The sequence below is a fragment of the Lepidochelys olivacea genome (assembly GCF_965140295.1).
Source record: "Lepidochelys olivacea isolate rLepOli2 genome assembly, chromosome: 2".
NCBI classification, from domain to species: Eukaryota; Metazoa; Chordata; order Testudines; family Cheloniidae; genus Lepidochelys; species Lepidochelys olivacea.
The window spans coordinates 41,450,404-41,477,176 of record NC_140412.1 but is presented as its reverse complement, the minus strand read 5'-3'; the positions used below and the strand labels follow the sequence as shown (position 1 = coordinate 41,477,176).

Here is a 26,773-nt window from a genome sequence, read left to right as displayed (position 1 = left end):
CTGCTCTCCCGGGGGGTGTCCGGCCGCCCGGTGCCCCGCCCCGCTCTCCCTGGGGGCCGGTGCCCCGCCCCGCGCTCCCCTCTCCCGGTGCCCCGCCCCGCGCTCCCCTCTCCCGGTGCCCCGCCCCGCGCTCCCGCTCTTCGTTGGGGTGCCTGGTTGCCCTGGCCCTGTGCCCATCACCCCAGCCCTGGCTGTATGGACTCAGGCCGCCCTGGCTGTCCTGTCCCTGCATTGCAGCGCTAGCCTGTGACGGGATGCGGCAATAGCCGGCTCCCTAGCAGTCATTCCTCCTTCTCCCCCCTCTCCCCACCCCCCACACAGGCTGTGCGTTGTAGCATCCGACATGCTGAGTCAGGAAGCGAAGGTCAGACACGTGCATTATATGTGGTCCCCCCCCGTCCCCTTCACTAAGTTCACTCCAGGGGAAACACATCTGCTAAACGTCTCGTGCCTTACTCCAACAATTTCAGCAGAAGATGAAGTTCAGTTTGGGATTCGGATTGGCATAGATTGTAAAATCGTTTCTATATAGCATGCAGTCAAACCTGTCAATATTTTGTGCAGTGGCTGGATTGTTTTAAGGAATCTACTTGCAGCTTTCCATTTAATTTATTTGTTTCCTTTATGACTTGTGTGTCCACTGATTTTGTACCAGTAAAACTATTCTGCTAGGTTTTGATAATTAAATTAGTCCAACTTCTGGTGTGGATGCGTTTCTCTGTGTAAAGGTGTGTTATAGCTAAGCTTGGAAGGATTAGTTTTCTATCTGTAAATGTCACTAAGTGTTGATTTTACCATACACACACAAATGGAGAAAAAATATTTCCATTGATAACTGAAATTTATAGATAGCAAAAGTTAAAAAAATGATTGAGCATTTATTTATTTGATTTAAGAATGCTTATTTTGACTTGTGATGGTGGTGGTTTTGTGGTGGCTTTAACTTTTTTAATCTCATCATTTACTGTTATTACATTGTCTCACCCCCCCCCCCCCATAATTTTGTTTAACTGAAAAGTTGGTAAAAATTAAAAATGCTTAAACTTAACATGGATATTATCTGTTGAAATATTTTAAAAAATTGAATTCTGCTAAACCAGTGTAGCCTGTTGCTTTTCCCCTGACCTACAGAATTAGCTATTCTACTGTAAAGCACCTTTATAACAATAGAATTGCAGCAACATGTGGGGAAGTTGTACCACTTAACGGTACTGGTGTATAGGTGAAGTGGTACAATTTGTGTGCATAGATAAGGCCTGAGGTATTGGTTTGTGATGCCAAGTGGAAGAGTACATGTGCTGATGGTCTTCTTTTTAATTTTTGTTTGTTTTTTCGCCAGAAATGTCTAATGCAAGAGAGAAGAAACGAGCCAAGAAAATGAGAAATCAGCCTGCTAGTGTCACTTTATCTTCTGAGTGTGGACCATGTCATGGTGGAATACAGCACCATAATGGGGGAAGTAGCTCTTTTCAAACTACAAAACAAGGTGTGAAATGTGTGAAGTTCATTCAATATTTATTGAATACAAATATTTTTCCCAACTGTCATCTTTTTGTATGTCGGTCAGTGTTTAGTGCATTGGAACCAATGGTGGTACTTCTCTTCACCTAAATTGGGTAAATTAAGTGTTTGTAAACAGATGAACTGACAGCATTATGTTTTATGGGCCACCTTTGTTCAAGGTTTTGTGCACTTCTTTAAAATAAATCAACTTAAAAATAATCAGAACTCACTTTTAATTTTTTTAAACATACTGCTTCTTAAAGGGATCACATAAACTTACGGAAACTGGATCTGAATAGAAAAATGACTTTTTCTCTTTCATTTTCAAAAATGTAGTCACATGCTAGAAAAACTTTATTTGCTCGTTTATTCAAGCTAGTCTAATAGCATTTTCATGTTCTCTGTTTCTCTTTTTCAACATGCTAGCAGATCTCCATCCTGATAGTTCACAGGAGTATCAGCAGCAGAGACCTCAACATCAGTCTCCTGGACCTTTGTACAGGAAAGAACAACATTTTTCTAAGGGGCAAAATAGAGGTGAGAGAGGTAGAGGAAGAGGAGGTTGGGGAGGAGGACGCCAAAATGTTTCTCAAGAAATGCCTAAATACGTAACAGGTAAGTGTCCAGAGAAATTTTTGCTAGAAGTTACCATGGACTGATAGTTCAGGTCCATGTTTTTTTGTTTTTAAATAGTAAAAATCTATAAAGTAAAATAGATAGTAAAATCTGGAAGAACTGAGACCTTATTTGATATGCACTTGTGGACTTCTGTTTTATCAGGTATTTTTCCCCCTCAGTAGAAATACTCTTCTGGATTGAAACTAACACTAAATCTTTGTTAAGCCACACTTTTTTTTTTCCCCCTCAGTATTGTGGATTTAAACGTACTTGGTCACAAAGACATACATATTCTGGATTTTTGTAGGTTAGAAAAATGAATGTTGTCAGTGGACCTACATTTTTAAGATATGTCTACACTGCACACTTTTGGCAGTATGTAGAGGACATACACTATGCATCACGGCCTCTAGTGCTGATATAAACCAGTGTAGATTGCGAGGCACTGCTTAGGCACGTAGAGTAAGAACATGCCTGAATCCTGTGGGTGCATACCCTACTTATCCAAGCAGTACCTTCCCCATCCTATGTTGCTCTTTTTTGTAGTGTAGTGTCCTGCTTCCTCCCTGCTGCTGTAATCTTTCCCCACAGCAGCAGGGAAAGGCCCCAGTAGCAGGAGCCTTTTACCGACACGTGTAGCTACACATATAGCCTATTTTTCACTGTGACATATAGCTACACATAAGGCTCACAACTGATCTTACTAATCTAAGGTCTGTCCAACAATGATCTGTACCTCTCATGGCTTGTGTTATACGGATGTCATCATAATCTCGGGCTCTGATTATAACATACTTAAGTGGGTGCCAGTGTTTGGACTGAGGATGTTTCCAGGTGGTCTTATGCCCACATTGTGAATACTGCATGCAAATATGGTTGCCTTGTCTCAAAGATATATTGGAAAAGGTTCAGAAAAGGGCAACAAAAATGATTAGGGGTATGGAACGGCTTCCATATGAGGAGAGATTAATAAGATTGGGACTTTTCAGATGGAAAAGAGAGGTCCCAAGAGGGGATATGATAGAGCTCTATAAAATCATGACTGACGTGGAGGAAGTAAATAAGGAAGTGTTATATACTCCTTCTCATAAAACAAGAACTAAGAGGCAGCAGGTTTAAAACAAAATAAATATTTCTTCATGCAATGCACAGTCAACCTGTGGAACTCTTTGCCAAAAGATGTTATGAAGGCCAAGACTATAACAGGGTTCAAAAAAGAACTAGATAAATTCCTGAAGGATAGGTCCATCAATGGCTATTAACCAGGATTGGCAGGGATGATGCAATGTTCCCTCTAATTTCCTCCATCCATGTGCACAATAACTTTTGTTATGCGCACTGAGGTATGCGCGGATGTGTACCACCAGTAGAAACAAAAAATCTAGATAGAATATGTTTTTAAAAAGTTACCATAGGGATATTTACTCCAGCCAAAACAGGTTAGGTATTTTAGAACTCGCACTTCAATTTAATTCTTTGAGTAGTAAGAGAGAAATAAAAATGATATGCATAGACCAGTCAAAAAACTAAAAATAACACACTTTGAAAGAATAATATTACAGAGAATATACGTGAATTGCAGGAAGTACCAAGAAGTAACAACAACAATAATACAAGTATGTGTTGGGAGGTGAGTGTGAAAGACTGTGCGCATGACACAGAGACAGGGTGTGCTGGCTGCTGGGGAAGTTTCCGAGAGATGCCATGTGCTGTCTCTTTAAGGCACTCACTGAAAGCTCTCCTGCTCTGTCCTGAGCCCTGTCTCCCCTCCCCTACTCTGCAGAGGTGGGGTACATGGGAAGGGGAATCATAGAATCATAGAATATCAGGGTTGGAAGGGACCTCAGGAGGTCATCTAGTCCAACCCCCTGCTCAAAAGCAGGACCCATCCCCAATTAAATCATCCCAGCCAGGGCTTTGTCAAGCCTGACCTTAAAAACTTCTAAGGAAGGAGATTCCACCACCTCCCTAGGCAACGCATTCCAGTGTTTCACCACCCTCCTAGTGAAAAAGTTTTTCCTAATATCCAACCTAAACCTCCTCCACTGCAACTTGAGACCATTACTCCTTGTCCTGTCCTCTTCTACCACTGAGAATAGTCTAGAACCATCCTCTCTGGAACCACCTCTCAGGTAGTTGAAAGCAGCTATCAAATCCCCCCTCATTCTTCTCTTCCGCAGACTAAACAATCCCAGTTCCCTCAGCCTCTCCTCATAAGTCATGTGTTCCACACCCCTAATCATTTTTGTTGCCCTTCGCTGGACTCTCCAATTTTTCCACATGCTTCTTGTAGTGTGGGGCCCAAAACTGGACACAGTACTCCAGATGAGGCCTCACCAATGTCGAATAGAGGGGGATGATCACGTCCCTCGATCTGCTCGCTATGCCCCTACTTACACATCCCAAAATGCCATTGGCCTTCTTGGCAACAAGGGCACACTGCTGACTCATATCCAGCTTCTCGTCCACTGTCATCCCTAGGTCCTTTTCTGCAGAACTGCTGCCTAGCCATTCGGTCCCTAGTCTGTAGCTGTACATTGGGTTCTTCCATCCTAAGTGCAGGACCCTGCGCTTATCCTTATTGAACCTCATCAGATTTCTTTTGGCCCAATCCTCCAATTTGTCTAGGTCCCTCTGTATTCTATCCCTGCCCTCCAGCGTGTCTACCACTCCTCCCAGTTTAGTATCACCCGCAAATTTGCTGAGAGTGCAATCCACACCATCCTCCAGATCATTTATGAAGATATTGAACAAAACCGGCCCCAGGACCGACCCCTGGGGCACTCCACTTGACACCGGCTGCCAACTAGACATGGAGCCATTGATCACTACCCGTTGAGCCCGACAATCTAGCCAACTTTCTACCCACCTTATAGTGCATTCATCCAGCCCATACTACTTTAACTTGCTGACAAGAATACTGTGGGAGACCGTGTCAAAAGCTTTGCTAAAGTCAAGATACAATACATCCACTGCTTTCCCTTCATCCACAGAACCAGTAATCTCATCATAGAAGGCGATTAGATTAGTCAGGCATGACCTTCCCTTGGTGAATCCATGCTGACTGTTCCTGATCACTTTCCTCTCATGTAAGTGCTTCAGGATTGATTCCTTGAGGACCTGCTCCATGATTTTTCCAGGGACTGAGGTGAGGCTGACTGACCTGTAGTTCCCAGGATCCTCCTTCTTCCCTTTTTTAAAGACTGGCCTTTTTCCAGTCATCTGGGACTTCCCCCATTTGCCACGAGTTTTCAAAGATAAAGGCCAATGGCTCTGCAATCACAGCCGCCAATTCCTTCAGCACTCTCGGATGCAACTCGTCCGGCCCCATGGACTTGTGCACGTCCAGCTTTTCTAAATAGTCCCTAACCAGCTCTTTCTCCACAGAGGGTTGGCCATCTATTCCCCATGTTGTGATGCCCAGCGCAGCAGTCTGGGAGCTGACCTTGTTAGTGAAGACAGAGGCAAAAAAAGCATTGAGTACATTAGCTTTTTCCACATCCTCTGTCACTAGGTTGCCTCCCTCATTCATTAAGGGGCCCACACTTTCCTTGGCTTTTTTCTTGTTGCCAACATACCTGAAGAAACCCTTCTTGTTACTCTTAACATCTCTTGCTAGCTGCAGCTCCAGGTGCGATTTGGCCCTCCTAATTTCATTCCTACATGCCCGAGCAATATTTTTACACTCTTCCCTGGTCATATGTCCAACCTTCCACTTCTTGTAAGCTTCTTTTTTATGCTTAAGATCCGCTAGGATTTCACCGTTAAGCCAAGCTGGTCGCCTGCCATATTTACTATTCTTTCGACACATCAGGATGGTTTGTCCCTGTAATCTCAGCAGGGATTCCTTGAAATACAGCCAGCTCTCCTGGACTCCTTTCCCCTTCATGTTAGTCCCCCAGGGGATCCTACCCATCTGTTCCCTGAGGGAGTCGAAGTCTGCTTTCCTGAAGTCCAGGGTCTGTATCCTGCTGCTTACCTTTCTTCCCTGTGTCAGGATCCTGCACTCAACCAACTCATGGTCACTGCCTCCCAGATTCCCATCCACTTTTGCTTCCCCTACTAATTCTTCCCGGTTTATGAGCAGCAGTTCAAGAAAAGCTCCCCCCCCAGTTGGCTCCTCTAGCACTTGCACCAGGAAATTGTCCCCTATGCTTTCCAAAAACTTCCTGGATTGTCTATGCACCGCTGTATTGCTCTCCTAGCAGATATCAGGAAAATTAAAGTCACCCATGAGAACCAGGGCATGCGATCTAGTAGCTTCCGTGAGCTGCCGGAAGAAAGCCTCATCCACCTCATCCCCCTGGTCCGGTGGTCTATAGCAGACTCCCACCACTACATCACTCCTGTTGTTCACACTTCTAAACTTAATCCAGAGACACTCAGGTTTTTCTGCAGTTTCATACTGGAGCTCTGAGCAGTCATACTGCTCCCTTACGTACAGTGCTACTCCCCCACCTTTTCTGCCCTGCCTGTCCTTCCAGAACAGTTTATAACCATCCATGACAGTACTCCAGTCATGTGAGTTATCCCACCAAGTCTCTGTTATTCCAATCACATCATAATTCCTTGACATCACCAGGGCCTCCAGTTCTCCCTGCTTGTTTCCAAGGCTTTGTGCATGATTACCTGCTCTGTTCATTCCTTCTGGGGCACCTGGCACTGGCCACTGTCGGAAGACAGGATACTGGGCTAGGTGGACCTTTGGTCTGACCCAGTGTGGCCATTCTTATGTTCACATAAATTAAATGCTATTTTAGTTGGAGAAAAGCCCTCCTATGTGGAAGCAAAGGGGCAAATAAAACGTACTAATTTACATGATTTGGCAATACTGTATCAATTGGTAAACTTTAAAATCAATTCTGTCAGTTATCCAGGCATGATTGTTGTCAATGTATTTGTAAACATTCTGCAATGGCCAAAAGGGAAGCAATTATGGTATCTCCACCAATAGTTTTTTTTCCAGCTTTGAACACTCAAAACAAATTATATAAATTCTATTTTCAGTTAAATTAAATGTGATCTAAGGAGAATATTCAGCAAGGCTTTTAGAATCATGTGCTGCATGACTGTTTGGTTTCTGCTGAGAGCATCAAAATACCTAAATAACTTAAATTATTTCAGTAATAGGGTACAACTATTTGAGTAGTTTACTAAACAAAACAAAAGTTAATATTGTAAGAGTCATTAGGGAGTTATAGCAGCAATATACTATAATTCCATAGTTACTCAATTTTAAAATTGCAAACTTTATTGCTGCAAAACTTTTGTATTGGCTTGTATTATAAAACAAAGTTAAGCAAAAGGCGAGCCTCTCATTTAATTCTGTTTCCATTATATCACCTCTGCATGTTTTTTTCATTTCAGCATCTACCTTTGCTCAAGCCCGTGCTGCTGAAATCAGTGTTATGTTGAAGGCAGTTACACAGAAGTCTTCCAATTCATTAGTCTTTCAGACTCTGCCTAGGCACATGCGAAGACGAGCCATGAGTCACAATATTAAACGCCTACCTAGACGGCTCCGTGAGATTGCCAGAAAAGAGGTACAATTCACTTATAGCATTTGGTATCTAAATATGACTGGTCTCTAAACTGCATCGTTCAGTTATTTTTGAAGTATGTTTTATGTCTGTTTTCCCTTCCTGCTTTTAGTGTGTGCATGGTTCCTTAAATTTGTTGTTACTTCTGTTGCTGAGCCTAGCATTCCTAATGTGTATTCTGAGTAATTTAAGGGTGACTGACTAAATGGCAGCGAAATACTTACTCATGGTAGCCCTCAGCCATTGCTTTACAGCAGTCAATTATTTCCTTAAACAAATCTGTATTTGATAAAATGACTGGTTCTGAAATCAAAAGATCTCGTCACTGCAAAGATTCTGAATATAATTTCAAGTAATTTTTCCCAAAATACAAATGCTTATACTAATTTATTATTTTGTATTATTCTGTATGGTGTGGCCTTTAGTGTACTCTAATGTGACTTATGCCTTTAACCTATATATTCGGATACTTAAACTTTAAGACTTACTCCTACTGGAGTCAAAAAGGAAAAAACTCAGTTCCATGTCTTTTTAATCAAATGAAGTGACTTGGGTATCAAACTTCAGTGATACCCCTCTGGCAATTCAGGTTCTCTTCAGTTTATCCTTAAAGATTATGACTTATTGGTATACTGCTAGTCATAAATCTTTAGGAAAAGGACGAGGGCACGCAGTATCCTTAAATCTACCTCTGACATCCCATGTAGTCTGATATACAGTAAAATTAATTATGGGTGCTAACAGCTGTCAGCCACTTGTCTGAAGAGACCAGTGTCTACTTGCAAAGGCTAAAATTCGCCTGTCTGCAGGTTTTCCTGAGAGTGAGCTGTAATAAACACTGGCAGCAGTCATGAATAGTGCAGGACTCTCTATTCAACTCTGCTGGTGCACTTGAGGACTGATTCTCAACACCCTCTGTCTTTCCAGCCTTTATATTATCAATATGTAGTATATTTTGATTTTTGTGTAGAAATTTGGACAACAGGCAAACAAACTCATTTTTTGCTGATAAAATTGTAAAATTTTAACCTCTGTGTTCTTAGGTGAAGAATAACAGGCTTTGGGTTTTTTGTAAGTGTGTAAATTTGAGATTTCTCTCCCCAAAATTAAAAAAAAAATCTTAATTATGAACAATAAATTATACCATATGTTTAAGCTATAAATGTTTTAGCAGTGTTCAGTGTCTTCTAATCCAGAACAGCCATTCTCTTCTATAGAAACTTACTTGTGCTTTCAAGCTTGCCACTGAAAATATCTTCCATTCTGAAAACACAGGCAGAGAAAGCTGTGCATCAGAAAAAAGAGCATTCAAAGAACAAGTGCCGAAAAGCTCGAAGGCGTCACGTAAACTTGGTGGTGGAGTTTAATCGCAGGCAGAAGAAGAATATTTGGTTGGAAACACATATTTGGCATGCAAAGAGATTTCATATGGTGAAGAAATGGGGATACTGCTTAGGAGACAGACCCACAACTAAGAGCTATAGGGCTTGCTACCGAGCCATGACAAAACACTGCCTTCTTCAGGTATTATGCTTGCAACAGTTTCACTTACCTTGCCTAGATAATTAAGCAGTTTACCTTTAAATTATAATAGATGTCTCATTAGAGCACTCTTGAAGGGAAGCATGTATAATGATTTACTAGCTATTAATTTTTGATGTTATGAAATGTCTGAGGTAGAGAATGATTGGGCGGAAAGAGACTGAGGCAAACAAACCTTTGCAGGGAATGTTTAACTATACTTGAAAGGTTTCAGAGTAGCAACCGTGTTAATCTGTATCCACAAAAAGAAAAGGAGTACTTATGGCACCTTAGACTAACAAATTTATTTGAGCATAAGCTTTCTTGAGCTACAGCTCGCTTCATCGGATGCATGCAGTGGAAAATACAGGGGGGAGATTTTATAGACACAGAACATGCGAAAATGGGTGTTACCATACACACTATAATGAGAGTGATCAGTTAAGGTGAGCTATTCCCAGCAGGAGAAGAAAAAAACCTTTTGTAGTGGTGCTCAAGGTGGGCCATTTCCAGCAGTTGACAAGAACATGTGAGGAACAGTAGCGGGGTGGGGAAAAACAAGCATGGGGAAATAGTCTTACTTTGTGTAATGACACATTCATTCCCAGTCTTTATTCAAGCCTAATTTAATGGTGTCCAGTTTGCAAATTAATTCCAATTCAGCAGTCTCTTGTTGGAGTCTGTTTTTGAAGTTTTTTGTTGAAGAATTGCCACTTTTAGGTCTAATCGAGTGACCAGAGAGATTGAAGACACCATCATAAGGCCTAATAACATCAGCCACACTATCAGAGGGTCATTCACCTGCACATCTACCAACGTGATGTATGCCATCATGTGCCAGCAATGCCCCTCTGCCATGTACGTTGGCCAAACCGGACAGTCTCTACGTAAAAGAATAAATGGACACAAATCAGATGTCAAGAATTATAACATTCAAAAACCAGCTGGAGAACACTTCAATCTCTGGTCACTCGATTTACAGACCTAAAAGTGGCAATTCTTCAACAAAAAACTTCAAAAACAGACTCCAACGAGAGACTGCTGAATTGGAATTAATTTGCAAACTGGACACCATTAAATTAGGCTTGAATAAAGACTGGGAATGAATGTGTCATTACACAAAGTAAAACTATTTCCCCATGCTTGTTTCTCCCCACCCCCACACTGTTCCTCAGACGTTCTTGTCAACTGCTGGAAATGGCCCACCTTGATTATCACTACAAAAGGTGTTTTTTTTCTCTCCTGCTGGTAATAGCTCACCTTAACTGATCACTCTCCTTATAGTGTGTATGGTAACACCCATTGTTTCATGTTGTATATATAAAATCTCCCCCTTGTATTTTCCACTGCATGCATCCGATGAAGTGAGCTGTAGCTCATAAAAGCTTATGCTCAAATAAATTTGTTAGTCTCTAAGGTGCCACAAGTACTCCTTTTCTTTATACTTGAAAGGTTTTGTATTCAAATACTTTTCCCTATATGTAAGCTAGGAAACTCTAATCCCCAAGACAGCATCTCAAACAGGGTGTTCTCAATGGCAAACATTGTTACCGAATTTGTTTCCTCTGTCTAACCTCAGACCAACAATCTGTGCCTTACATAAGAAATGCTTGCCGAATCAAAACTGGCAATTAGCAAAGGAGGTCAAACCTTTACTTTAAATAAACAATACAGAGCAAGCAAAATTCAAATTACTATGTGTCTTTGACTTTAATATTAAAGTTATTTAAGCTCTCGTGTCTGATCAAAGTCTTGGAAAGTTATCTATTTAGCATCTCCTTATCAGAGTTTGTTTTTAAACCTATTCTAACTTCAGTATCTTCTGTTGTTTCAGGATTTATCATATTACTGTTGCCTGGAGCTGAATGGAAAAGAGAGAGAGCTTCTGAAGGTGCTTGCTCGGATGTGTAGTATAGATACAGGTAAAACTTCCATAAATATTTTAAAATGAAACTAGGCTTCAAAATAGAGACTAAAATTGGACTCATGGTGCAGAAAAATGCAGTACAAAAATACAGTACAGTCTGAATAAACTGAATACTTATAACAAAGCTACTACAGAGCTCTGGTTATATTAAGTACTTGAAAAATCTTTCTGAGGAGATGATTGGTGGAAAGTAGTGGGTACTAGAGCTGGGATAGCTTTCAAGATTCTTGTTAGAATCTCGGGTGTCAGTTGGGGGAGAGTTTTAATGTCTTTTTTCACCAGGATCAGGTCTTTTGGGTTACAGCTTCTTACTGAAAAAAGAAAAGGAGTACTTGTGGCACCTTAGAGACTAACCAATTTATTTGAGCATGAGCTTTCGTGAGCTACAGCTCACTTCATCGGATGCATACCGTGGAAACTGCAGAAGACATTATATACACACAGAGACCATGAAACAATACCTCTCCCACCCCACTGTCCTGCTGGTAATAGCTTATCTAAAGTGATCATCAAGTTGGGCCATTTCCAGCACAAATCCAAGTTTTCTCACCCTTCGCCCCCCTCACACACAAACTCACTCTCCTGCTGGTAATAGCCCATCCAAAGTGACCACTCTCTTCACAATGTGCATGATAATCAAGGTGGGCCATTTCCAGCACAAATCCAGGCTTTCTTACCCCCCTGCCCCCCGGAAACAAACACACACACACAAACTCACTCTCCTGCTGGCAATAGCTCATCCAAACTGACCGCTCTCCAAGTTTAAATCCAAGTTTAACCAGAACGTCTGGGGTGGGGGGTTAGGAAAAAACAAGGGGAAATAGGCTACCTTGCATAATGACTTAGCCACTCTCAGTCTCTATTTAAGCCTAAATTAATAGTATCTAATTTGCAAATGAATTCCAATTCAGCAGTTTCTCTCTGGAGTCTGGATTTGAAGTTTTTTTTTGTTGTAAGATAGCGACCTTCATGTCTGTGATTGCGTGACCAGAGAGATTGAAGTGTTCTCCGACTGGTTTATGAATGTTATAATTCTTGACATCTGATTTGTGTCCATTCTTTTACGTAGAGACTGTCCAGTTTGACCAATGTAAATGGCAGAGGGGCATTGCTGGCACATGATGATGGCATATATCACATTGGTGGATGTGCAGGTGAACGAACCTCTGATAGTGTGGCTGATGTTATTAGGCCCTTTGATGGTGTCCCCTGAATAGATATGTGGGCACAGTTGGCAACGGGCTTTGTTGCAAGGATAGGTTCGTGGGTTAGTGGTTCTGTTGTGTGGTATGTGGTTGTTGGTGAGTATTTGCTTCAGGTTGCGGGGCTGTCTGTAGGCAAGGACTGGCCTGTCTCCCAAGATTTGTGAGAGTGTTGGGTCATCCTTCAGGATAGGTTGTAGATCCTTAATAATGCGTTGGAGGGGTTTTAGTTGGGGGCTGAAGGTGACGGCTAGTGGCGTTCTGTTATTTTCTTTGTTAGGCCTGTCCTGTAGTAGGTTGGATACTATTAATTTAGGCTTAAATAGAGACTGGGAGTGGCTAAGTCATTATGCAAGGTAGCCTATTTCCCCTTGTTTTTTCCTACCCCCCCCCCCCCCAGACGGTCTGGTTAAACTTGGATTTAAACTTGGAGAGTGGTCAGTTTGGATGAGCTATTGCCAGCAGGAGAGAGAGTGTGTGTGTGTGTGTTTCCGGGGGGGGGGGGGGGGGTGAGAGCCTGGATTTGTGCTGGAAATGGCCCACCTTGATTACCATGCACATTGTAGGGAGAGTGGTCACTTTGGATAAGCTATTACCAGCAGGAGAGTGAGTTTGTGTGTGTGGTTTTTTGGAGGGGGGTGAGGGTGTGAGAGAACCTGGATTTGTGCAGGAAATGGCCCACCTTGATTATCATACACATTGTGAAGAGAGTGGTCACTTTGGATGGGCTATTACCAGCAGGAGAGTGAGTGGGGGGGGGGGGGCGGAGGGTGAGAAAACTTGGATTTGTGCTGGAAATGGCCCAACTTGATGATCACTTTAGATAAGCTATTACCAGCAGGACAGTGGGGTGGGAGGAGGTATTGTTTCATGGTCTCTGTGTGTATATAATGTCTTCTGCAGTTTCCACGGTATGCATCCGATGAAGTGAGCTGTAGCTCACGAAAGCTCATGCTCAGATAAATTGGTTAGTCTCTAAGGTGCCACAAGTACTCATTTTCTTTTTGCGAAGACAGACGAACAACGCTGTTACTCTGAAGCTTCTTACTGGTGGTCCATTTGTAGAAAGGTTTTGAAACAGAAGATGTTTCTGAATCTTTTTATGTGTATTTTTTTTTTTTTCCTTTTTCCCCCCAGGACCAACTTTTGCAGCCGTGCCTTGTCTGTCTGGAAGGCTCCAGGGCTCTCTGGTCCTTTACCGTGCAGATCGCTACCCTGAGGAGGTGCTTGGTCCTATTACTTTCATTTGGAAACCCCAGGATGGTTCTTGTATTACTTCTGAAACTAGACAGCTGTGGATCTGGACACATCCATCCCTTAAGCAGGTATATCTGATTTTTTTTTTTTTTTTTCCCCTTCATAGTTTGAACTTTAAGCTTCTTATATCTCTCTGAAATTTTCTCTTCAGGAAATCTGAAATGCAATAATTTTCTGATGGATTTGGGAAAGCTGAGTGTGGTACATGGGCCTACAGAAAAAGTAAAACAATTTCCAGTTTCTTCTTGCATCCTGTAAGACACAGAGGCCTCTAGTAATGTAGACATTACGTATAAATTTTCATTTGCTATGTTTTTTAGTAAGTTTACATTAATGGGATTTAATAAGTAGCTTTTGAAGCAGCTTGGGCTTTGAGCTTTGATAGTGAAATAAACTTTCACACTGTTTCCCGGACAGGATGACAGTTCTATACTTTCTTTCTGTGGTCATGAGGTCTTGGGCCTTGAGAAAGTGTAAGCATGAGATGGGTGAATAGGTAGGGAACAATTTTTCTAAGTCAAAAGAACAATGGATCATAAGTCATGAGCAGGGAAATGGCCAAGAAGCCATTTGGGAGCCCTAGCCCTTGACTCAAATAAAGGGAGTCAGGATCTTTTTGGTGGTGTAGTAATTTCCTGTTGAGAGAGCATCTGAACTTGTGGCTGTGACAAAGAACCAGTACCCAAGGCAGAAGGGCTGCAAGAATGGATCAAAGGTCAGATTGACCTCACTTGACCAGGATTGGACAATGCAGTTGGGGTGTGAAACTTTTGTGTTACCCTGATTCAAATCAGAAGATTGCTGGGGAGGTCCTGTGGATAAGCCTGCATTTCACCCTTAAAAGACCAGGTAAATGTGGAAGCAATGTGTTCCTTCCAAGATCACCATGACAAAAACCAGATGACTGATACTTCTAGTTTCCCTCCCAAGGGAAGTAGGCAAACATCACAGACCAGCCAGTTGACTGGAGGAGAAAGCCCATTAGCAATATGGTACCTGAGCTAGAAGACATCATCTGGTTCCCCAAACTGCAGTTCCTGACTGACTTTAAAGATCCAGACAGCACACAAACCAGACAGCAGATCCTTTTTCTAAGTAACTTCATTCTTTATTTCCTCAACAGGATATTTGAATATCTGTTCCGAGACACCTGCCAGGAAAGACTTGTCCTAGCGTTTGTAGAGTGTGTGTGTGGGGGGGGGGGGGGGCGGGGAGGTGGATGAGCCATAGTAATAACCTGCGTGTGTGTTAGCCCATAGTATAGGTTCAATGCAAATCTTAACCTCTAATGATCTGTGGTATCTTGGGTTCATAAATATTCTAAACTTAACCCCGTTGTTTCCAGAAAGGAGAATGTAAACGGCTAAGTAAACTACATAGAGGTAAATGGCTAAGTCAGTCTAATCATTGGTGTTATGTTAACTTGTGATTTGATTGCTGACTGTGCTCATGCAATGATTTTACCAGTTGTTGATCTCAAGTTGTTTTCTTTTTAGTTAATCAATTGTAATTTGTATTTTAACTCCTTGGTTTGACTTAATTTACATTCTAATCTCAATTTTCGTATTGTGTAGTACTTGAGGGAAGTATAATACATTAATCTTATAGATGTGTTTGCTGTTGAACAAAAGCCATAAAAACAAACTAAATTCGGTTTTTTTGTTTGTTTGAAGTGTGAGGTTTAAAAACAACCTTAATTAAATTGACTTTCTTAATTAAACATTTGACTCAGGTCCTGAAAACCCTATAATTACTACCCTATTATTACGAATTATAAATGTTGCTGATCTTGCACAAAAACTAAGTTCTTACTAGAATTATTTTCTCTATTCCCTCTGTCTTGTTGCAGCATCTCGTAATGCAGTGGTTAATTGTATGCTTGAAGTAGTGGTTGTTTTTCCCCGCCTCTGTAACAAGCTGAGCTTGGAACATCTTTATTGTAGATTTTTTTGTGGTCTGATATTTAACTACATAACTTAAAATTCTGTAATTAGCGCACATTCTTTGTCCAAAAAGTCATTGGAGCAGGGGGACTGGATCCTGGATCTTTCACCTCTCAAAGGAATGTTCTAGCCACCAGTCTGTCGAGCCGCTCTCATGCTTACTGCAGAGGGAAAAAAGAGCGGTTTATTTATTTATCCAGACTGGAACAGTTTCAACAAGAGAGACGGGGAGTCCCACATCAGACTATCTCACAGCCCAGTGGCTAAGGTGCTTACCTTAGTGGTGGCCGATCCCAGTTCATATCCCCTTTTTCCCCCTCTGGTGGAGAGGAGACTTGAACCAGGGGTCTCCCACATCGGTACCCTAACCACTGGGCTAAACATTATGATGGTGGTTGTCATCTTTCTTGCCCCCAACCCAGCATTTTATGTATGCTTCACACCTCGCCTGCTGGATCAGGCTGCTGTAGAGAACATGCTTCCAGATCAGGCCCCGCAGGCAAGTTAGGTGGAAGAACACCTGTCTTCTCTCGGTTTGTGTATTGCTATGAAGCTTAGGTATCTGGACGCCTGTGTGGCTCTGCAGTGCACTTGCTGAGAGGCAGAACCATAGGTCCCCAGGGAACTTTCACTGAAAAAATGTAGGCAGCACCAAGTGAGGTTTAAGAGCCTACAGGGTTTGAGGGCAGCTGAGCAGGGGCTTTATGAATTCCAGTGGGGCCTGATTCTGGGATTTGGACACGTAAAATGGCCGTGAGGTACCTCTTGTGAATCTAGCCTGTATAGGAAAGGTAAAGCAGCACAACATAATTCTAAAATTGTATCTTAGATCTGTATCTTACAAATAAATCTCTAATTTTGCGAATGCGAACTCAATATCAATTTTTTTTTTCCCCCTTAGGAAATACTGACTGAGCTAAAAGCAGTCTGTCAGTGTTCAGAGCCTGTAGAAACCTGTTCTCCTGAACCAGTTGTCACACTGCTTCAAGAAGAAAAACAAACAGATGTAGCTATGTGTGTTGGCAGGAAAAGGAAGAGGGAAGACAATGAAGGAGAAACAGCTGTGCCAGTGGAAAAAATCATTGGCGATGGAACCAGAGTTCCACTTCAGTCATACTGCTGGACATCACAAACTACTGGCATTGTGATCAGGTACGTTCGTAGTACCAGAAATTATTAACCTTAGAACTTGAAATTAGCTAGAATCTCTGATTTAAAATCCTATTGACTGATGTGCCATTCATACAAACTGCATGAATGAACACTTAGTTTCACTTTTGTATTTTTATGTTTCTCAGTGATTTGACCATGGAGATTCTCAGATATCGGTTGATTGGCCCACTCTCGCACTGTGTCCTTACAGAAGCACTGAAAACTGCTCCTATCCAAACTGTAAGGAATCAGCAATTTACTTGTCTTGTGATGCACAAGCTATACTACTAGAATAGTAATACCAATAATTCATACTTACAGACTTTTTAAGACCAGAAGGGACTGTTAAATTGTCTAGTCTGACCTCCCTCCTATCACAGGTCATTACATTTCATCCAGTTACTACCCCTGTATTGAGCCCAATAACTTGTATTTGACTAAAGTATACTTTCCATTAAGGTGTCTGATTTGGGGGTTCCTGAAGAAATCAAGAGTTAAAAAAAATAAAGTCAACAAAACTGCATTGCTTTGGAGTAAGCACTCAAGTTTTCAGAATAGTTAAGAACCTGATTGCTTTTTCATTGTTCTTAAGATCCAAGGGTTTGGGTCTGTGTTCACCTATGCAAATTGGTGAGGATTTTTATCAAGCCTTCCCCAGGAAAGGGGGTGTAGGGCGTGGGGGGGATATTTTTTGGGGGGGAAGAGGTCTCCAAGTGGGCTCTTTCCCTGTTCTTTGTTTAACATGCTTGGTGGTGGCAGCATAAGGCTCAAGGACAAGGCAAAGTTTGTACCTTGAGGAAGTTTTTAACTAAGCTGGTAAGAATAAGCTTAGGGGTCTTTCATGCAGGTCCCCACATCTGTACCCTAGAGTTCAGAGTGGGGAAGGAACCTTGACATGAGATGGCAGGCAGATTTGAGGTTCACTCTGGCATACTGTAGACTAATGTTTCTTAACCAGCAGGTTACCACCCCTAGAGGAGGTCATGAAAGGTAATCAAAGGGTGTGCAAGTCATTGAAAATTTGTGTTACAATCTAAAGCAAAAAATCTGTTTTTCATGCACACCCTTACCCTTTTAAGGTCTAGTAGTTTCTTGAAACATACACACAGGCTTACTGTTTTTCTCATATTTTTAACATACTTTTTTTTATAGTAAACATAAGGGGGTCATAAATCTGACATGAATAAAGGTTTGCTAACCTAAAAAGGCTGAGAAACACTGTAGGCTGTTAGTTCTTCAGTTTTGGGTCGAAGAATTAAGCTGGCCATTTTTTTGCTGAAGGAAGACTGGAAAAATGCAGTATTATAGGAATTAAATGACAATTTCCAGTTTAGATGTCAGTAAAAATGGAGTTTCCATTCAAAATTTAAGGAGGGGGAAAAGTATGTTTTGTGACCATATCTGATGTACATATACATTAAGTCTGAATTTGGATCTACAAAACACTTCAAGGGCCACTTAGTCTCCCTCACAGGAAATCATTGTTTTCCAGGTGATGGCAGATGCAGAAACAGAACTTAACAATTGGTGGGTAGAAAACTGCAAGAATTCTGAGAAGGTGTCTCTTCATCAACGTCAAGAAGCCATCTTCAAGTTGTTGCAAGGTATATAGTAGGGGATTTGAGGAAGGAAACATAGAACATAGGGGGAGGGACAGCTCAGTGGTTTGAGCATTGGCCTGCTAAACCCAGGGTTGTGAGTTCAATCCTTGAGGGGGCCATTTAGGGATCTGGGGCAAAAATTTGGGATTGGTCCTGCTTTGAGCAGGGGGTTGGACTAGATGACCTCCTGAGGTCCCTTCCAACCCTGATATTCTATGAAACTCTTCAAACTATGATACAATTTAATAACTGATATAGTACACAACTAATGCTTCTAATTGCTGTAGAAAAGAGTCTTGTGACTTTTATTTCCTCTGAAAAAGTTGATTGGCCTTTTGTATATTAAAAAAAAAAAGAAAGCAGCACATGGAAAATTCATTTGTCCTCCAGAGAATTACTATGCCAAAACTGGAGAATAAATTTAGTCATTAAAGTGTGAAACAGTGACTTCATTTCTGCACTAAGTACAAATCTTGATGTAACCTTAATTAACATTGCTACTGTTGTCTCCACAATACTGGGTGACTATTAGTGATTCTTCAAAAATATATATAAAACTGTATGGTGCCTCTCAGGCTTGCAAAGGCATCCGATCCCAAGGGAAAAATGTATCCAGTAAAGAATACAGAGAAGACTGTTTCAGTCCATTGTTTTTTCCTGTTGGTAATGTCTGTTTCACAGTGATGTGCATTTGTGTGTTTTAAAGGGATAAGCTCTCCATCAGAAATTGCAGCAGGTACAATACTGGGCCTGACTGTTGGGGATCCTCGAGTGAATTTGCCAAAAAAGAGGTCAAAAGCAATGCCAAATCCAGAAAAATATCAAGGTAAAGTGCTTAATATTGTGACTATAATAAAACAGGATAGGGTAAGAGATCCAATTTCTCCCCTGCACTTCGTTATTTCCACTTAGTCTACCCTTCTGCGTATTGCATGTTGTCATTCTTTCCTGATGACACTCAAATTCCAAACACTTCCTTTGCTTTTTTAGCTGCATGTAAGAACAGAAACTGCTTGAAAACTTTGTAGCTTTAAGGATAGCAGTTGTAAGGAAGGAACTTGCACCAAAGCTGGTCTTGTGCTCAAGGGAAGCCTCTGTCTAACCATACAGATGATCCAGGTTCGAATCCTGGCAAGGCCAACCAGGTGCTAAAAGTTAAGATGCAATGCTGTCAGTTTCTGTTCTGCTTTGATCATAGTGGCACTGCTTGTATCTGTACAGGAAAAGATCTAGTGTTTCCACTTTAAACTCCCTGTATGCTGGAGGTTAAAACTCAACTGCAAAAGCTTATTACTTGAGAAAGGGGAGTTAGTGAAGGCAGACAGGAAAAGCAAACTTGATAAATTTGTGAAGACAGATACATTAGATTATTAAAATGATGACACAGTAGTCCAGAATAGACTAATCTGAGTATCTCAAAGTGCATGCAGTTGCATACAATAGGAACTATATAAGTTTAGTAATATGTAGGCATTTTGAGTTAAGGAATAATAAAATATTCCCATGGTTGTTCAGCCCACTTAGGGGAACATAGCAGTATTCTAGCTAATAGCAGAGAATAGGAAAACCTATAAGGCCCCAGAGACTTGGAAATCTTTTCTTTGATGGACTTCCTCCAGAATATTGCTAAAACAATCTTCCCTTCCTGTCACTTAGACTGTTACCTGTTCCATCCACAAACCTTCCATGGAAAATTCAATCTTCATCTGGCTCCTGTCAGTGCTGTACAAAACTCCTTCCTACCTATATGTCTGCTGTCTTCATTCCACAAGCCTCCCCTTTGTATTGGTCTTCCTTTCTACCTCATGTGCCTGGAACAGTCTACCTCATGCACCATTTTGTCCACCTTCTTTTCATTCACGGCCCTTTTTGATATGTTGCTGTATCCCTGACCCTTACTGTATTTTAAAAAGTGAAACCAGGTCTGCTATAACCCAATATGGATCAATTAACAAAAAATTGGTTTGGAAGAGCAAGGGATTTAGTCGTTCTGAGAGGCCACTCAACCATCATGCCTGTCACCAGGAATAAGTCTTGCATCTTGCTGACAATGTCTGAGAGGGTGCTCTCCAGATGGCAGGAGCAGTGGGACACAGTCCTACTTCTGAAGAGAAGTTCATCAGTTACAAGGTAAGGGAGACTAGAACTAGAGCCCACCCCTGCCCAGGAAGGAGAGTCAGGGACCAGCAATAATGTGAAGCGTTAAGGAGCACCCACAAATTGGAAAGGAGACAGAAGAAAGGCCCCTAGTCCTCTTCACCTCGCTGGTAGGGGAGCCAGCTCCTTCCCAAAAAAGCCACTGTCACGTAGGCAGTCAGGAAAACAGATGCTGCTTTCCTTGCTCCAAGCTTTATTTTCCCCACCCATTTTTTAATGCAGTTGGCCTCTGTCCCCTGTTGGGGATTGTCCTTGATCTGCTGAGAAGGTAGGCTGTATCTGGTAAGCCCTTTTGATTCCTCCCTCCCCTCCCCCTCTCCGACCATGCTCAAAAGATTTCACTACCTACCCTATAGCCACATAAACAATTTCATGCCAATAAAGGGGAGTAGGCTGGGGAACAGAGAGTGGTCAGATACAGCCATCTTTTCTTGGGAGAAGACAGAAAGGTCATCCCAGCAAGGGACGAAGAGGCCAGTGGCAGCCCTGCCAGTAGCAGTAAGGAGGGAATGGGGAATATTCAATGCTAGGCAGTGAAAATGGTGGTTGCTTTCCTGCTCCCCATCCTGAATGACTGGGACAAGCACACTCCATAGACAGGCAGATATGAGGGGCTGTTTGCAGCCTCTGTTTGCTTGCCTTTTGTGCCTATGAAAGGGACACCCCAGAGATTCCTATTCCTCTGTCTGGGTAACTCAAGACTGAAGTAATAGTCACTCGTATTCCTCCTGCCTCCTCCACCAGTTGTTGGCTAGATGTGGGGGGAGGGATAGCTCAGTGGTTTGAGCATTGGCCTGCTAAACCCAGGGTTGTGAGTTCAATCCTTGAGGAGGCCATTTAGGGATCTGGGGCAAAAATTGGGGATTGGTCCTGCTTTGAGCAGGGGGTTGGACTAGATGACCTCCTGAGGTCCCTTCTAACCCTGATATTTTATGATTGGGTTAGGGAGGGAGCTGCTGATCCTTACCCCAAAATAGCTGTAGGGGCCATTGCTACTATGCCAACCCTACCCTGTAGATGCTGAAGAGCTTTTCTCTGCAGCACCTATGGGTACTCCTTGCTACCTTTTTTTGGGCCATGGTGGGCCTCCCTTATCAAGAACTGGGCTTCTTACTGAAATAGAGGTATCTGCTGTGGACAATCCAAATCCTCCCACGAACTCATTCACTCTTTTTTAGAAAATACATGTTTGGGGTTATAGTTGCTGGACTCCCCACCTCTTTCAGGGAAGTCTTTAATAATTCTTCAAAATAAGAATGTTATGTGTGTGTGATGGAAAAGAATACAGAACATAATCCAGTCCTATCAAAATACAGCATCTTATATGTTCTGTTTGCACACAAACAACATATATTGTCAATTGTGTTCTACTTAAGTTAGTTTATGCTCTCCTTGGGGCTTGGATCTTGCCTTTCTATTTATTACTACTGCTACCATTAGAAAGGGGCATGTTTCGTTGCTTCTATAGGCTGAGCTCATTGCAGCATGCGCCAGAGGCTCTGGGTTGGCTGGCTGGCTAGCTTGCTAGCAGGCTAGCAGGAAGCCAGGCCAGCCAATTTGGTGTCCAAAATTTGTCAAAATAGACACCTTCCCATGGACCATCTCCACGTTGACAAATCAGCATTTTCCAACAGAAAAACATTCCCTCAGAAACTTACAACCAGCTCTACATCTAACCTTCTGAGCCCCCATGCCCTCCTCCCCTCAGGCCGGGGCCATGAATCCATTCCCTTCTCCCCCCGTTCTAAGATCCTCAATCCCCCACCCCACCTAGGCCAGAGACTCTGTGATCCCCTAATTCCTCTCCTCAGCATCCAGAAGCACCTAGTGGGACTGTGATATCAAAGGCCAATCACCTGGTTTTATTGTAAATCAGAGTTTTCCAGTTATCACCAAAATCAGTAGGGTTCTTCCTGTTGATACCTACAGGATTCCCTGAAACTTTGGAATTGATAGCATGGATTCTGAAAAGCTTATTGTGCTACAGGCAGAGAGATGCCATCGAGCTGTTAGGCCGTGTTTCACTTGACCAGTTATTTTATTGCCTTCCAGACTTCATGCACATCTTTAATGCTGTATAAATGTGACTGCATATGTAACTCCAATTTAATTTTAATAGAAACCCTACAAGAAAATTTCTGAATGCATCTGTGTAAGAAATATAACTCAATGGCACTTTAAAAGAGGTTTTTTTGATCTAATGAACCATAAACTGAAGTTTTTGGTTTTTTTTTTTTTTTTTTAAAGTCCTTAATATATTTTTACCTGGTAGGCCATATTGGTGTGGATAAATACAAACACTAAAAAGTGCATTTGCTAACAGGTCTCGAATGTCTGATTTGTGCATTTAAATTACCCTACATAACTGGCTCCATACTTGTTCCCCAACAAAGGGTTTTGCCACCATTTTTGAAAGGTTATTTAGGATTATGTATAGGTAAAATGCAATTCCAAAAGATACACTTAAAGAAATAATGGCAATCATAGTTTTGAGACAAACCAACGAAAGCAGCAACTTTGAAGTTTAAGTGGCTGTCTTTAATGCCTTTCTGAGGAGCAAGGGCAAAAGAAGGTGACTCACAGCATCTTTAATGCAGCAGGTTTGTTTTTTTTTTCTACCAGCTCCCCAGCTGTGAACATTGGAACCTCTTTTCTGCCACCAACTTGAGTTGGAGGCAAAACATCACTGCCTCTAATTGGCTTGTCGCAAAACACATTTATTAACATTTAGATTCCCCTTAGCCCACTGAAAACAGAAGCATGTGCCAAAAATGTGAAAGAATTACTGTCCCTTTCCCACCCTATTAATTGTACAGAAGCTTTTGCAGGTAGGGGCACACCAGTGACAATCTACAGTGGTCCTATGATTGTTGCCACATCTGAAGTTTCCTTCAGTGGAGAATTCTCTGTGCATATTAGGTGAGCAGCTGACACCAATTAAGTTGACTTAATGTACCCTCTCTCCACACATGCATGTCATACATCATTTGAAAACTTGTGACCTCTTTAAGATCAAGTATAATGTGTAGCTGTTAAGAGGTGCTATCACCACGGAAACAGGGATAAACAATGCCATGTTAAAATGACTACTTTGAATATTTGCAATCAATTCTGTTAACATAATTACTCTATTTCAAGACCTAAAATTGGATTTCTTTGACCCCAAAACAATCTAAAGGGTAAAACAAAATCTAATAAATTTTTACAGGTATTGTTGAAATGGTGCAGCACAGGTAACATTATCATTATCCTCTAGTTCATCCTTCTGATCTGGCAAGTGTGTGGGCTACCACAATCTTCGTTGCCTTGGCATGCACCCAGTTCTGTGCAGGGGAGATTGTTTTGACTACAGACACAGCTGATTATGCAGCAGCCTGTACAGGTATAGGCACTAAGAAGATCTTGTAGATGCTCACATATCATTGAGCTCTTGCATACAGAAAGTAGTTCAGCATTCACTTTTTTTTTTTTTCTATCCATGGTGATAGAAGATCTGGTTTACCTGCATGCAAAGACATCCAAATGTTTGCTAAGATGCTGCTTTAACATGCTCTTCAAAACTGCCCTCACATGGTGGAGTTTGGCCAGTGATTTATCCTTTTTTGATGGCTAAATTAAGGGGCAAGCAGTTTAGGTCTCTGTGGGTCTATTTTTTTCATGCTCTGATCATACAGGATTGGTACCAACTTTCTTGCTTCAGAAATTGCAGCTTGTCTGGTGCGTACTTCCAGTTTGGGAAGATCTCTGAAGAAGTAAACTCTCTTTGTTTTGACAGCATTTAACACATTTTCCCCCCAATACCAAATAGGGATGATAGTCACCTCCTGTTAGTGTGTACAGCAGGAAGTATGTTGCAGAAGTCAGGAGTGAATGTGTCACAAATTGCATGCACAGATCTGAAGCAATGCTTGTCAGTTATGCTGATAATGGTGCCTGTTTCAATCCACATGTTATCTGTGTTCCATTTTTGGAAAGTAGTGAACAGCAAGGACCAAAACATTTGTATCAGGTGACCTAATTACACCTCTATCCCGATATAACGCTGTTCTTGGGAGCCAAAAAAAATCTTAGGTTTCAGAGTAACAGCCATGTTAGTCTGTATTCGCAAAAAGAAAAGGAGTACTTGTGGCACCTTAGAGACTAACCAATTTATTTGAGCATAAGCTTTTGTGAGCTACAGCTCACTTCATCGGATGCATACTGTGGAAAATACAGAAGATGTTTTTAAAATGGGTGTTTATCACTACAAAAGGTTTTCTCTCCCCCCACCCTACTCTCCTGTTGGTAATAGCTTATCTTAAGTGATCAAACACCCATTTTTTCATGGATTGTGTGTATAAAAACATCTTCTGTATTTTCCAAAGTATGTATCCGATGAAGTGAGCTGTAGCTCACAAAAGCTTATGCTCAAATAAATTGGTTAGTCTCTAAGGTGCCACAAATACTCCTTTTATTTTTAAAAAATCTTACCGTTACAGATGAAACGGCATTATAGCAAACTTGCTTTGATCCACCGGAGCACTGTTTTACCACATTATATCCAAATTAATGTCATATAGGGTCATGCTATATTGGGGTAGAGGTGTATTAGGGTTCCTTTGACACTAGGGGTATGTCTACACCGCAACTAGACACCTACTAGCATAGACCGGCTGGTCTATGCTAACTGACTCAAGCTTGGGCCGCAGAGCTGTTTCATTGCTGTGTAGACTTCAGAGCTGTGGGACCTGTAGTGTGGGAGGGTCCCAGAGTTTGGGCTCCAGCCCGAGCCTGGAAGTCTATACAGCGTAAAACAGTCCTTTAGCCCGAGCCCTATGAGCCCAAGTTGACTGGCAACTGTGGGTTTTTCTTTGTTGTGTAGATATATTCCAAATTACCCAAAAGTCATACTGGCACATAAAGCACGTAGAAGCATCCTTGTGTCCACTTTCTCTTGAGTACTGTCCAAGTCTTGGGCTTCTGCAACACCTCTGCTGGTGATGGACTTTGTTCCTTCATCCTTGGAAAAACCTCAAGCAAGATGGAATGTTTGTGCTGGGTGTGCTCCTACACTCGGGTGCATTTTGAACCATATATTTATAAGTGACTGCCTGTTGGATGCCACATTTAGAAACATTTTTCATGGATGCACAGTGCATGCACCAATCCTCTGGTATTTCTTGCATCCAACATTCAATCCTGTCCAGTGCTGTCTTTCGGTGGTTTTCATGGAGTTACTGTTATATCTGTCAATCACTTGGATTACAGAATTAGCTTGGTCAAATCCTTTTAGGACCTGCCTCAACTATTCGGCAGCCAGTTCATCAAATGTGTGGAATTTGTCTCCAGCCATCACTTTAATAACAGCCCTGGTATTTCTGATGTACGCAGTCGTGTCTTTGTTGTATGCTCTTAGGTCATGAATTCTTTCTGCTTGAGCTTCCAGCGGATGCCCTAATTCACCTTTCTCTGTTCTTCTCATTGTTCCATCATCATAGAAGAGAGACATAGGCACAGGTCCTATTTGGTGGCTAAGAACAGTTGCCCATTGAAACATCATGTCTGCCTCTCCCTAAGAATAGGGCTCTGCAGAAAACAGTTTCTGGACTGATAGCTGCTCTGATTGTCCCTCTCTTGCCAGAGTTAAATTTGATGGTCTTGGCCATATCAGCAAATGTTTTGATGCTAGATTTCTTGACTGGGCTGAAGAATTAAGTCACCAGAATCAAGCATACCTCTCACAAATCTCTCCATTTGTTCTTCACCAACATCTGCTATTTTCAGTAGAGACTCTTGTTGACGACCACTATGGGTATGTCAGAGGTATGGTCCTACAGGACCTCTGGCTGTGCTTCAGGGTCATATGTGTTTGTCCTGTTGTTGATGAGTTGGTTGGTAAGAGCTGTAACATGCTCTTCATTCCTCTTCATTTCAGAGGCAAGAACTTGTTTGTGGACTCTGTCTTCACTACTTTCTGTTCGGCCACTTTTCTCCTCGTAGCTTTTACATATTCATAATGTGAAGCTGTGTATTGTCATCTCTGTCACTAATACTGACCTGTGCATACATGTCACTGAATTAAAAAGCTAGTTTCTAGAATATTTCAAAGGCTCATACTGCATTTATAGGCAATTACCAATTTAAAACCTTTTTCCACAAAAACTAGATGCAACATTGTATGTACAGAAGCTTGCACATGGAGAAACTCTACCTTAGGAATTCATGGACCTTATCTCTTCACTATACAGTACAACTGTGCACATGCAATCTACTATTGTGCAAACCTTCAGTGAGAGACTGATCTAGTCAGCAAATTTCAGTTGAAAACTATAACTAAAACTTGTGAGGTACTTTTTCACATTGCATATTCTGA

At 41.8% G+C, this 26,773-nt stretch overlaps 1 protein-coding gene across 2 annotated transcripts in view; it reads left to right on the top strand.

Annotated features, from left to right (window-relative positions):
* Positions 1-26,773, top strand: part of POP1 (POP1 homolog, ribonuclease P/MRP subunit) — a 41,464-nt gene that overhangs the window by 164 nt on the left and 14,527 nt on the right. The window contains exons 1-11 of one of the 2 annotated variants that reach the window (XM_084620616.1): positions 315-364; positions 1,340-1,486; positions 1,930-2,118; positions 7,489-7,664; positions 8,937-9,185; positions 11,017-11,104; positions 13,449-13,636; positions 16,413-16,663; positions 16,810-16,903; positions 18,156-18,267; positions 18,971-19,090. In XM_084620616.1, the coding sequence (XP_084476742.1) occupies positions 1,342-1,486; positions 1,930-2,118; positions 7,489-7,664; positions 8,937-9,185; positions 11,017-11,104; positions 13,449-13,636; positions 16,413-16,663; positions 16,810-16,903; positions 18,156-18,267; positions 18,971-19,090 (1,612 nt within the window). In that variant the 5' untranslated portion in view covers positions 315-364; positions 1,340-1,341. Of the gene's footprint in view, positions 1-314; positions 365-1,339; positions 1,487-1,929; positions 2,119-7,488; positions 7,665-8,936; positions 9,186-11,016; positions 11,105-13,448; positions 13,637-16,412; positions 16,664-16,809; positions 16,904-18,155; positions 18,268-18,970; positions 19,091-26,773 lie in introns of those variants that run through there. The other variant, XM_084620617.1, reaches the window with a different exon arrangement.